The sequence below is a fragment of the Xiphias gladius genome, chromosome 5 (genome assembly GCF_016859285.1).
Source record: "Xiphias gladius isolate SHS-SW01 ecotype Sanya breed wild chromosome 5, ASM1685928v1, whole genome shotgun sequence".
NCBI lineage: Eukaryota > Metazoa > Chordata > Actinopteri > Istiophoriformes > Xiphiidae > Xiphias > Xiphias gladius.
Genome location: NC_053404.1, coordinates 3,993,229 through 4,007,531, shown reverse-complemented (window position 1 = coordinate 4,007,531; position 14,303 = coordinate 3,993,229). Strand labels below are relative to the sequence as shown.

Sequence of the window (14,303 nt, the reverse complement as noted above, 5' to 3'; positions counted from 1 at the left end):
GACAATGTGCAGCCCTCTGTGGCCAAAATTTACCCATCCGCCGATGTCTACTTCTAGCATGATAATGCATCATGTCACAAAGAAAATGTTGAACCCAGTAGAAACATGGCGGTTTAACCAGCTTAGACCCAGCAGACTACAGTCATGATCGTAGGTCCATGTACGTTTGAACTGTTTTCCCGCACTGGAATGGAGAAATAAAAAACAAACAAACAAACAAAAACCACTGTTTCTTTCAAGAAGAAAATAACTTAATGACTCCTTTTTTTTTTAAACTGGATTATTTGATTTACCAACCCCTTGTTATACAGTCGGTATTTCATCCCAGCAAAACGTTTCAAAAACATTTCAAAATGTATCTTAACGTAGTCATGTATATAAGCTTTGGTATGGTAATAACTTTATGTGACAGATGGAACAGAAACTGCCTCATTTCTAGTTGTCTGGTCTTCCTTTCTGTTATAGCTACAAGCTTCGACCCTTCATCAACAGAGCCCCAGGGCAGCGTGTGGTCAGCCCCCTCACCCCGTTATCTGTTGTTGATCAAATCTAACGGTCAGATCAAACAGACCATCGTACCCCAGGACAGACGCGGAAGCTGCAGACTTGCAGAAAGACAGCCGATTCGCACATATTTCTCTACATATGGGGATGTGTGCTCGTGGACACATTCTATACTTGCGTGCCTGAAAACGCAATGGTGACCTGGCACCGAGAAGAAGAGCTCCAGTTTTTCGTATTTGACTGAACAACCGCAGAACGTCCAAAAATGAAAACAGCGCGTGCAAGCTCCTAACGGGAAAAGAAGACCGTACAAACATATAGCGCACAAAACAAGCGCACAGTTTACTTGTCTAGCGCACGCACAATCGGTGTCTATGTGTCTGTGCGCATGCAGGTATCCACAGTGGTCTGTGGACCTGGGTAGGTGGCGAAATTTATGTCATGCGGATCCTTGTGGCCACGTGGACGCTGACCATGAAGTGGCCTTAACCGCACTGACTGTCCCACTACTGACCACACGTTAGCGATGATGCACAACACTTCCCTCCATGTTGAGCAGTTTTCTGAATATAGTCAGGATAATGTTCATCTGTACAGCACGAATTCCATCAGTACAACCCTTTCACTTATCAGATATTAAAATTCATTAAAATTCAGCAAAGTACCGCATAAACCTCCTTTGAGAACAGTCCACTGCGGGCCACATCAGACCTGTTGGGTACAGGTCTGTGGGGAGCCAAATCCTTGCTGAACACCACTGAGAGTGATGGCCAGGAGCGTGACTTAGTCTCCCATAACTTGGCCTTCACTGAGCTGAAGGTTTTGCCGGCTCACTGACGTAAAGCGCCACGTGGCAGTGAGCAATAACAACTGAGGAGAAGTTGTCAGCGCGGGAAATCTCTGGAATAATTTCCCTCTTAATAGGGCCGGAGCCCTCGATACCCTCTTGAATGCCATTAAACCTTGATTGGCCAGTTTGCTTCAGCAGAGGTGCTCGTTGAAGGGTTGAACAGTTAATAAAAACTGCTATATAAATAAAATTGCCCAGCTTTGTCCTACCGGCCCTTTTTCACTCTTTACCAATCTATTTCTGTCACATTTTGTGTATGCGAACAAATGCAACGCTAGATATCTTCCAGGAGAGACAGTGCGCTGTTATCCTCATATTTAACAAGCGTTGCACTGGCCCCTCTCTGTGACAGCTGACCAACAGAGTCAAGTCATACTCACCAGCTGCTGCTGGTTCTTGATTCCAAGCCCCCATCAATGAAATCAGGACTTCCTGCAGATGTTTCACAATAAAATACTGCAGAGAAGGGAGGGATAACCACTGGAATCTTCTATTTATATGCCTGCGCAGGACGTGCTGATCTGCACTGGAATTAATTACTGAATGAAAACAGTTTTTCTTTTAACCCCATTTCAGACATGCACCCATTATTCTGAAGGCAATTTAACATGTCAGTCTAATGTCTGAGTAAGCACCCTAGTCAATTGTACCTAAAAATCACGAGGGCAATGTTAGTAGTTCTGACCCAGTAACATTTCTGTATCACTGTCAACATGGCACAAGTGTGAATTGAGTGTTATCAGATTAATGTGAAGGCTGCAGCAGCACAAGGTTAAACATGAAGAGACGGAGAGAGAGAGAGAGAAATCCATGTCATCGCCTTCTAACATCACTCTAATAAATGTATTATTTCAATTCTCATCTCTTAAACACAAAGAAATTAAAAGCATCGGTTTAATAAACCACCAACTTTAAGTAGTTTAGGAGATCCATCTCATGTTAGATCAGACAAAAACGTATCGCCCCTTACACGGTGACCCGGGCAAAAGAGGCCCTGGAATAAAAGTAGTAATAACAAACATATTCAGTTTGAAAAGAGGGGTGAATGTCACTCACACTCACGATGGTCATTAATTAAGGCTTCAATGAGGACATAAGTTTGGAAATCGAGAATTTGAGAATTCTCTTTGAGAATTATGAATAAAGTGTTCAGAAGTTTAAGGGGTTACAGTTGTGGGCTTCGACAGTATGGCTGCTTAATGATTAGCAGTATTTTTTTAAGTACTAAATTTATCTGTTTTTCTCTCATTTGAAACAGACAGATGCAGACGGGATCAGTTTCAGGATTGTGGGAAATCTTTCAGTTGGTAATAATAATAATCATTTGGCAACGAAATGAATGCAACGGTAAAATTATTACTTTTTTAGCATGTGCTTTTTGTATTCCTTTGTTTCAGTGTTTTGTTTTTTACAGTTATTTCACATGTGATATTTGTGCTTGCGATTAATATTGTTTTGGACTCAAAAGTTATAATGCTTAAGATTTTCATGAAATCAAATCCCACTATGACTTACTTTTTGACATTTCTTCTGCAGTAGCCATTAAATGTTTCAGTGGCGGCGTCAGCCATTCCCATGCTAGAGATTGCCTCCCTAAACATGAGCGATTGACAGGAAAACAATGCATATACGTAATCCAGCGCAAAAGTTTATCTACTTGATAACAGCCTCACTGTTCACTCTTGTTACATTTTGTCCCAGATGTATTAATTCATTGGCAATGCAATGCAAAAAAAACACTGTTTCTGTTTCATTATGAAGGCTTTTAATATGAATCAAATTAAAACCGTTCTTATTGTGGCGTTCAGAATGTGGCTGCTTCACAATAAAAGCCATCCCGTTCAACACAGTTCGGCTTGCACTGTTTAGCAGGCCGCGCTGCCCGAGATTGTTCAGAGCATTTTTGGCACGTTTCCATCACCAATCATTTGTAACTTTTGCAAGGAGGTATTTGAACGAGAATTAGCAGCCATGGTGAGCTCTTAGATGGAGAGCAGCATGAAATCCGAACGCAGGTGCAGCTGCCACTGACAGTTCTTGTTGAGCGATTTCTTAATGTAGGGGAGTCATTGACTCATTAGTTAGAGCAACGAGCAGGTTTTCCACTAATCGTAGAGTTTGTGGTTCCATGCCCAGCTCCTCCCATCCACATGTTGAAGTGTCCCTCGGCCAAGACAAGACTAGCTAATCGCAGCCATCGTATAGAACGACACTTGACCGTAAACTAGTGGGTGGCTAGCAGGGCAGTATCAATTTAGGTGGTGTGTGTTTGGATTTCAGCTGGTAAAACTGTGTCAGCAGAGAATGGGATTGATTTATAAATTTAATCGTAATCCTCCCCCTCCCGGTCTAACAACGCCGGTGAGGGAGGTTTGCCTGGATGCTAACAGCTTGTCTTCGGCGGCTCCTTACAGCTTCGACATAACCACAGATATGCAGCCGGGAGCTCTCTCAAAAGCAGCATAGGTTAATCGTCATTAGTCAGAATTCTCTCAGATTTTACACCGATCAGCCGCAACATTAAAACCAGTTACTGGATTTAATGTTGTGCCGGAAGCTCTTCAAATGTCTAACGTGGTGTTTTTTCCACAATCCATATTAACCCTCGCCGACTTCTCTCATTGAGTTGCTGCTTAGCACCACTTCCTGGAAGTGTCTTAACAGTTTTGTGACTGTGAAACTTCTTGATAACGTTACGAACTGATGATACAGGGAATTCAAGATCTTTGGCGACCGCATTGTAGCCTTTGGAATTTTTTTTTTTTTTGATAACGGCATTTCTGATGTTCTCAAACATGCCTACTAAATTCGGTGCTGTTTGGAAGTGTGTGGGAGTGGGAGTGGGAGTGTTTTAATCTAAAAAAATGACACCGTACAAACACAAAACCAGCTCATGTGGCTGGCAAACAAACGAAATCGAGAACGTTTTTGCATATTTCAGGAATTTGTGGTGAAAACAGTTATAGACGGAATTATATCAGGAGATGCAGCTGAATATAAGGACTAGAGTATTTGAATGTGGGACGAGTTATGAACAAAAACCAGTTTGTCTTAACGGTGCCCCCCTATGGTTAACCTGGGTAATTTCTTTTATGCATTGAGTTTGCACAATCGCACACCTACCCTGAAAATTTGACTTTTCCACCTTTGACATTTAGACCAAACAATCGGTTTTGTAAGCAGAAAAAGAGAAATATGAATAAAAACCAAAACAATAGGGTATCAACAGGGATGGTGCTGGACCCCTAACAATGAGAATATGTCCCAACAACAGAATTATCAAACGTCCAGTAATAACTTCATAAATCAATCAATTATCAGGGCTGTAAAAATAAATCCAAGGAATGCATCCAGAGAAATGAGTAAGGAGCAGGAGTCCAAACCAAATCGTATTGTTGGTCGCTGATTAATCAAGTCTATATTTATTTTGTGTTTTTGTCTGCATCATGGTGGGTCAGTCATCTTCTATAATTTTAGCTGCCAGGCTAAGTCACCAGCTTTGATTCATGTGCACACATTGTACAGATGGTTACAGTCACACACAGCGTGACTCTCTGAAACGAGTCCACACCTAAAGTGTACTCGTATTCTCTGTGCCTCTCTGTCACACACATGCACACACACACATCTGTCCCTTCTGAATTGTACAGCCTTTGGGATCTCATTACACATAGCGTGCCATCTGCAGACAAAAACAAGTCCCATTAACGTCTTCCGACCTCCCAGCTTCAGTCTTTCATCCCCTGTGGGCAATTTTCTCCGCCAAACCTTTGATTCGCGATCATGCATATCACACATTCACAGTAATAGTTTTGCAGGCTTTAACTACTTCTACAACCCGAGAGAAATAAGCTATATACCAGTGATCATATCATTCCATGTAGGTTGAAAAGGTTTCTCCCAAATGTCAACTTTTCATGAGCAAAGAAAACAAAAAAGCTTTGCTGTGTTCTTTTTGGTTTCACTTAATGTTAAACATTCAGAAGCCGTTTTTACATACTTAATAAATGGTTTATAACACATTAAGTTGTAGTTGTAAGCAGATATAAGGGCATGTTACATGTTTATTAATGTATTTGTAACTTCTCCCGAAAATACCTGTAACTGGCAATTAATGTTTTGTAACACATACCTTAACATAGAAGTATTCACATTTAATGATAAATTCTTGCTCACATGAGCAAAGCTCCACAGTGAGTAATAAAAGAATTATCAACTGGTTATACATATGTAGAGGGCTGCAACTAGGTATTATTTTCATTACTGATTAATTTGACAATTATTTTTCAATTAATAGTTCAGTCTGTGAAATTGTCAAAAACCAGTGAAAAACGCCTATCACAACCTGGCAGAGCCGGAGGGGATGTCGTCAGATGTCTTGTTCTGCTTCACCAAGAGTCCAAAACCGAGAGATATTAAATTTCTAACGATATATAACAAAACAAGTAGAAAACGTCCTCATTTAAGTGGCTGGAATCAGGGAATATTCGATCATTTTTCACTATTTTTGCTCCAAAAATGACTGGGACAATTAATTGATTATAAGCATAGGCGCCAATTATTTATCTGTCAGCCGACTCATCGAATAATCAACTAATTAATTCAGCTCTATGTTCTTCTACTTAATGTCCAAAGACTAGATTTGTACAGGAGCTTACAGCTGCGTCTCATGGTCTTCATCAGCGAGTAGCGATTGCTCAGTTGTCAATAAGAGCGAAGGACAAGTATTCATAGATAAATATCTAATCAATAAACATAATAAATAGAACTAAAAATACAAATACCTCATATTTCACAGTGAAAAATTACATTTTATATTATAACAGTAGTGTTATTATCTGTTTAACAGTTTGTTACACAACCCTCACAAATTGTTCACAAACACATTAATAAACAATTTAAAATGTCCTGATATATGCTCACAACTACTTTGCAGTTTTGGTAACCCTTTTTGTTTATATACTGCTTATAAATGTTAAATAGTTGGGGCCAGAATAAAGTGTTGCTGTTTTTGTATCAATGCATATTTGGTTCATCGTTTCAGATTTGAAAAGGCTGAATAAATGAAGGAGCCGCTGAATTTCCTCATCGCGCTCAAGCAGGTTATTCCACTAAATTAACATGAAAATTATTACATTGGAGTTTTCACCTGACGGAAAAAATACATCTGTTCTTGATTTTATGGTACACAATAAAAGCAGAGTTTATGCAGCCTGTGTGCAGTGGTAGCTGGTATGACTTCATAAATCTCGCACAGACTTTATGTGGAGGCAGGGATATTTGAATTATGAAACTTAAAACAACAATGTTGAATTCTGGGCAGAAGCTGTTTTAGTCTCGGGTAGAGAGGTTTTAAAAACATGTAGGTGGGGCAGCTGGGCCTCTGCTCCGCACAGCCTCTCTGTACACTCTTACATCATGTCCCCCTATGAGTTCTGTTCAGATTAGGGAGCTGAGGATGTGCTGCTGTTGAGCCACCGCTGTCTGTTGTGAGAGGGAGAGCACAATGACACAGCAGTGGGGGACCCATTTCAGAATAAAAGCTTCCTTTCATGCTATAGTGCTGACCCACATACACTCCAGGCATGCATCGCTGGCTCCAGTAATTTCACCGATACAGCTGAAGCAGTCTTCAGGGGGGCCCGTCAGTGGCTGCATTACAGTAAATGACTGCGATTGCTTCCATGGAGAAAACTTTATCAAGGAGAGCTCAGTATAACTGCCTACCTGCTAGATGTAGAGATCTCAAGGAAAGCACTGAGGAAATACGTGATATTAACATGAGCAGTTTGTGTGAGACAGTATTTTCTGATTATCGTTTTAGTTGTTATTTTCTGAACTCTGCACTCTTAGAGAGAGCAATGCTGAGAGTAGACTCAGTTGAAAATTGTCCATAAAGTAAAGAAACTATACAGAAAACAACACAGAAATGAACATTTTGCAAAGAACTGCAAAGATAAGTTCTAGTTCTGTTAAATGTTGTTAAATGACTGTATTCTCATTTGGGATTACAGGGCCGCTAAAGTGAGAAGGACCACCCAGTCGACTGTGTCACAATCTTGATTTTTCCCTCTTGTCAACTGAAACAAAAAACTCAGGTCCAAAGGACACATCTCACTCAAGCACCCTGACAACAGCTCCACATCAGCAGCCAGTTTGTTCAGTTCCCTCCCAGAGGACAATGTCTATGACTACAGAGTGGGCTGCGACGAGACTGTTTGTAGACTGCTGATCCATATTTCTAATGAGTCGAGACTAATCATGCGTATTACAGTCAGCCGCACAAACCTGCTCTTTTCTGTCACGCTGTTTGTCAGGGAAGAGTGTAATGACACAAATCTAAATAATAACCAGGCGAGAGTTGAGTGTTTTTAAATCAAATGCCAGCGTGACCACAGTATTCCTGTTCTTTTCATAGCATTTGGAAAAAGGAAGAAATAGAGAAATGCTATCTTGCTCTATGAATGCAATGATATTGACCAGTTGCTATACAGGATTCTATTGAAACCCATTTCTGCCGGGAAAAGACAAAAAATTAGGCTGAAAGTTAGATGTGAAAAAAAAATTAATATTCATGATAGGTTTTGCCTTATTGAGTCAAAACTATGAGATAATCAGCCAAGATTATTAGATGATAGGTCAGAGTTTATTTACAAAGTCAACTTTATGAGATCGTAAGTTAAATTGCAATAGAGTTTTTTTTTTTTCCAGAAGTTTTCATCATTTTATTTCTATTCCTGACAGAAATGGGCATCCACAGTATTAATTAAGTAAGGATAACCTTCAAAGTTATTTTTCCCCTTTACACATTCACACCATATAAAAGAATCATACATTTAAAAAAAGACTTTGATCCCCTCAGCAAAGTCTTTCATTTACTGTAAGAAATCAGTTTAATGTCACAGTGCTTTTCAAGAGCCTTACCACACATAAAAGTCAGCTGCAATGACAGAACAAACATGTCATATCCTTATTTTCATTGAGGAATTGAATGTCCGTTATCCATTTTACTAAAGACAGAGCTCGGGATGGCACAAAGATGAAGGCTGACATTTGTCACTCCGAACACTTGCAGCTGTGGTTGTGCTGTAAAGGTCACATCTGTTCGCACGCAGCTTAAAAAAGTAATCTGCTTTTTATTTTTTTGTCCAGCCTGCAAGTCATTCTGAACTGTGGTGATGAGTTTAGCTGCGGATGAGGAAAACACCATGGACATGAAGGATTACAAGCTACTCTATCAGCCCTGTATTTTAGTCTCACACCCACTTGTGCTGCATCCACCCTTTATGCTTCCACCCGGTCAGACTGAAAAAGGAAAGAATATCCACACAAAGAGGCATAAAGATAGGTTATACACATAAACACAGTGCATAGACCTTGATTTGTAACAACATCTGTAAACTGAACTTTGTGTAGTAAAACACTTTCTGGTGACTTTTCTCTCATTTCAATCAGAAACTGAACTGAACTGAGTTTAACTACTTATAAAACTAAAAAAACCCACCCCCAACCCCACTCCACTCAGACTTACCCTCCCAACCCTCAGTCGTTCAACTCTCCGGCCCGCTGTCTATTTTAGATGTCCACGTAACACCCCTTCGAGTAATTGCTGTCTGAGAGGTCTCTTGGAGCCCATCCAAAATATTCTCTCCCAAGGAATTTGGGATGTCTGAAAAGTAAATGGAATTTTAATGACTATTTGACATGATTTATGTCATGGTTTAGAAACTTTTGATGAGAAGGGCCAAACGGCGGGGGGCACAGTGGGTGGCCCCATTGACAAATGGATTAAAATGAGTTAAAACCCAAGTTTAAAGCCTTAGTGCTTGTCAATAATAAAACTATACATTACATATGCTATATTATTCTATCCACTATAATAAATGAGCGCCAAATAAAAAAATATCAAACTATATCAAGAAATAGCATCTGTTTGTAACTCCAAATAGCTAACATTCATGTTGGGATTATGAAACAACGGGCACCTGGACAGAGATATGAAAAACAACCCAACCCCTCCTACATAGGAGCAAGACCACCAGAAACTAAGACTCACAAAACAACTACAGACAACAGGGCTGTGTAGTTTGTCATCGTTTCGTGTCTCTTTGCGGTTGTTTTGCACCTTTCTGTGGTTCGCCTCTGTGGTTGTGTCGTGTATCTTTGTGATTGTTTGATTAACTTTCCAACAAGATACGTTAACAGTCCCTTTATTCAGAGGTTATGGGTGCTGGGCATGTACCCGGTAGGCCCCTTCAGTGATCCATCCACGATACACCTTCTGACGCTGATAGGATAGGATGGGCCTGTGCCACCCTTGGCCACCCCTCTGGCCCTGCCCCCGACACCAACGTGAGTCCATTCTTTGTGAGCACGGTCTGGGAATCTAGGAATCTTTTCAGTGTATGACTCTTCCCTTCAACAATATTCATTCCATCATTTATTAACGAATCACATGTGAGTAAGTTAGGTTTGTGTGGGGGCTTTTTTACTGCCTCAAAAACAATTTAAGTTTTGTCTAAAAAAAACTAACAGGCTTCATGCAAAACCATATTTGTATTTACCATGACATCATTGCAAGGTGCATGTCACAACTGCGAACGGTCTGCAGTCTGACCTACTTCCCCTTAGATTCTGTGGAAATTTTCCATGATTCAAAAACTATTTTGTTAAGATGCATTCCAGTTGTTCAGTGAAGCAACCTGTTGCTTTTTACAAGGTTGCTGCTTATGTAATCTCCGTGAATGGGTTGAGTGCGCAACCAATGTCTGAGAAACGTGAGAATGGATTCCTCTTGAATTTGGCAGGCAGATGGGTCTTTGCCAGGGCAACAATTAATTCATTAATTCAAAGCTTTCGGATTCAAAGCGTTTATTTTGCTTAGGGAAAAAAAAAAGAAAAAAGAAAAAGGCTTAAATGCAAAAGATAACCTATTGTGGCGCGTTCTGATATTTCAGAGAGTGTTTGTAGGAATGCCCTATACTTCCAAGTGTGCTCAAATACGATCCTTTTGTTAGCACTTAACAGGGAGATTGAAGACCTGTCACAGCAGACTACATTTGTCAAAAACTGCCTGGAAAAATGAGAGGTCATTCTATCCTGGGTCACCGATGAACCATTGATTCTAACCTGTAACATGCCAAAGTTATTATGCTAGGGGGTGTTGGCGAATGGCTAAATCATCACAGCTCTTTAAATTACAACGATGCATTGTGTTTCTTTGGCAGGCCATTGGTGGTGCAGGATGTAGACAGTGGGTGTTATTTACCCCATCATTTGGAGACAATTAAAGAAGCTTGTATGACCTTGGGAGTTAGTGCTCTGCTGGCACCGTCTCACACGGTCTATTGCAAGGAGTACTCTGTTTAGCTGCATTGTTTTTGCTATAATAAATAATAAATTGATAAACCTATTTATGAACATTCTTTGAATTAAATGTAGTTTTCTATATGACGTTTTTGAGTGCTCAGTAAGCGGAAAAATGGTTTTGGGATTGATAGCTAAAATTTGGGGGGTTTGAACTATATGAACCAAGTTATATTGTCATAAATGACATAATTTTTTAATTATGGAGAGGATAGGATTTGTTGGTCCAACCCAGAAGTTGGTCCAAATAATAGACATCGCTCATTCCGCAATTAACAAATTTCAACCACTCTGATTTGCTTCCAGGGGTGACTGACAGCGCTCCTTGGCCCTCTCAACCAATGAGCGAAGGAAGAGGGCGGGCACATCTGCACTGTAATCAATCCCCTGATCACCGCTTGAGCTTGTCTGTCGAGTCGTACGCTGTGCGCGTTTGCTGTCATCGAACGTGAGCCGCGGGGTTTAAGCCGGTCGATGAGTTTTTTACTCCACTAAAAGTGCGACAAGACAGGAGAAGAAGGAGGGACATGGGGGAAAGATTTGTAGTAGTCCCGGTTGACGGAGGAGGGGGGGTCGCCGGGGAGAGGGAGCACTCAGACGCGGTTGTCGCTGACCCGGCACCGGACACCGGCAGCAGCAGCAGCAGCAGCAGCAGCGCCGGCGGCGTTGATGGCACAGTGGGGGCAGAGGAGGCGCGGGAGGACTCTGTGTTCGAGCCGCAGGACCCCAACGCTGTGGTGCCGATCCTGGAGTACAACAGGGAGCCCAACAAGTACGGTAAGACGACTAGCAGTTACAAACTCCCTGTCCCAGTTCTTATCTCATCTATCTAGCAGAGGATTAGCCGTCGCATTTTACTTCGGCTCTGCTTGTGCTCCCTGAAATAATGTGATATAGACGACGCTTCAGTACCCCAAAACCTGTGGCAAGGTATACACCTAGCGTTAATACGAGTCACAAAAAGTTCCGAACACGGCTGGAAAACATTCATGCTCGCGAAGCCGTTGCTAGCTTAAACTGTTTCTTTGGATAACAAGGGGAAATTAAAACGAGCATCAACGCTAAATCTTAATTTACCGCACCTAACTGAATACGATATAACGAGCAGTCTAGGTTGAACTTCCTGTACATTTCCTCTCCTCTAACTTGCAAGAGCTACAGTTTATTTCTTTTATCACGAGTCAAGCGTTTGTGCGAGTGTTTTTAACCACCGCACTGGGTAGCGCCGACTGATGTGGCCAGGGTTGTGGCACTTTTACCCCCCTTTTTTTTTTTTTTTTTCAAATGATGGGCAGGAGCCAGTTACATGGCATTGAACAACGGGGAAGACACAAGAACGAAAGTTGAGGGAGATTAAACAAGTCTTGTTCTGTCATTTAGACTCACTGTAAAGTTCAAATAATAGTCCTGCAGAATCACATCTGACTAGATGTGCAACCATTTCTGATGGAAATTCTAATTTTACATTTGATATGATGTAATTAGACAGGATATGATATGATATATGATATTTCCATGGCATCCTCTTAAATTCCACGGCACTGTGGGGTCACTGTTGCTCTTTTATCATGTTCAATATGTCTCATGCCATGAGCCATAATTTTGGCTGCAGTCTCGATTCTCAAGCCTTGTTCAACCAGTTGCTCACAAACAAGGTGCTTCTATAGCAACGAGTTGAGGGTAAGAAGGTGCTAGAATAAATTGCCTGGCACACTGGCCACTGGCTGATGGCTCACTGTGTGCACAGGCAGTCTGTTGTTTGTATTAATTGGTGAACATTAGAGCACAAACTGTTTTGTTGAACTGTGCTGAGCTTTCTTTTGAATAAAGTATCTTTTAATTTAGCAGGGTCTTGCAGTGAGTTTAGACAGTAAGTTATTTAGCTTAAGACGGATGCCGCTTTCCACTCGTACCACTGACTGAGCTTACGTTTTGGTTTAATACAGGCTATGTCATATGTCACGGTGAAACACAAAAAAGAGAACAAAACAAAAACAAAACAAAAACCTGAAAAATATGGATGAAAAAGATGAAAAGATCACATTGGTGATTATTGTTGTACTGGTGATTAATCATGGTGACAGAGCAGAGTGCCACTATTGACTTAGTGTGTCGGTCTGTTATGTTAGGTCGAACAAAAATATTTCCCTCTGGCCCAGGGTCAAGACAAGATGCTGGGAGTTCCAGTGTGTTCCATTTCTTTTTTTTGTAGAGTTGAAACAAGAGTTTGACGAAATTAGATGAAATGAAAAATTCTAATTTAACGATTCTGTTTATTTGACATGTAAAGTACTTCTGATTGTGTAAAAAGGTGCAGATGTTTCTAACCTTCATGGCATGTGTTTGTGGGTTTCAGGAGGAAATAATTCAGACACTGCTTGTATATACAGTACATTATACAGCACGGGTATAAAAACTGGTGTATTCTCGATTTATACGAAGTATTGTTTTAAATCAATTGCGTTGTATTTTGGACGGGATAAACCTCTACCTTATACTGTAAGGGTAAAAGGTGTGTTTAACTGGAAGCTTAGCCAACACAGAGGTGCAGAGCCATGGAAATGTCTTCCACACGATTTCCTCTTCTTTGGTACAAGGACAGGTTGGCACCTGTCTATTCAGTTTTAATGCACAGATTGAATTTCATTCTTAATCAGATTAAGTTAAGTTAAATTAAGAAGATGGGTGTGCACTTTGTGATTTGGTTGTGTGTGTGTGCATTGCTTGTGCTGGTCCTTTTGTCATGCATTTCTCTCAGCTAGATATTGCTAAAGTATATTGTGTGTGAGCTTTCATCAGAAAACATTTTAATCTCCCTGAGCATTTGATACATGACTCCAGAGAAGACTGCGTCCCCTCTGTGTACACACACACACAACTCGGCTGTGGCACAATGACAGAATATGGCTTTGTCGTATGATTAGAATTATGGTGTTTCTACCATTTCTGTTTGTTAACAGTTAAGATTAAGTTAAGTTAATTACGTTTTTCATCAGAAATAAATCTTCTTCATTTGATCTAATTATCTGGGAGCAGACGATGTTCATGTTCCTTTCAAAGGTTGAGAATTTGCTATTTTTGCTGTTTTACTTCACTGTAAATTGAAATCTTTTGGATTTTAGACTGTTGAAGATATAGTTTTGGACTCTGCAAAGTTGTGATGGGTATTAACTACTTTTTGAAGTTTTTACAGACTAAACAGTTAACTGAAAAAAAATCAATAGATTAATTCACAAAAAGAGAAAATTAAACCATCCTATACTTGCATTTGAATTAATTTAAACTTCTTAAATGGCTGACTAAACGGGATAATGTAAACAAGATTTGGCCATTTGGTCAGTGGATTTGATACTTAGCAGATAGATTTTGGGTAGGGTATTGCTTCAAGCCTGTATCAGCGATTCTTGCTGTCATGGGAAGTGTGTTTTATTTAAAAAATCCAGGGCTGTATGGTAATGAAAACTGGGCATCAGGAATCATGCATCGTTTAAGTATTTTATTATTAAACATTGACCTTTTGTTTTATTACTTATTTGCCTTGGATTCAGTTTCCTCATTTCCTGCTTCTAAAGCAGTTATGGCA

The 14,303-nt window shown here is 40.4% G+C and overlaps 1 protein-coding gene across 3 annotated transcripts in view; it reads left to right on the top strand.

Moving 5' to 3' along the window:
• The first annotated feature begins 11,057 nt into the window (after positions 1 to 11,057).
• The window catches only part of slc12a7b (solute carrier family 12 member 7b), a 56,856-nt gene continuing 53,610 nt past the window's right edge, over positions 11,058 to 14,303 (top strand). For all 3 annotated transcript variants that reach the window (XM_040127296.1, XM_040127294.1, XM_040127298.1), the window contains exon 1: positions 11,058 to 11,497. In XM_040127296.1, coding sequence (XP_039983230.1) covers positions 11,248 to 11,497 — 250 coding nt within the window. In that variant the 5' untranslated portion in view covers positions 11,058 to 11,247. The remainder of the gene's footprint in view (positions 11,498 to 14,303) is intronic.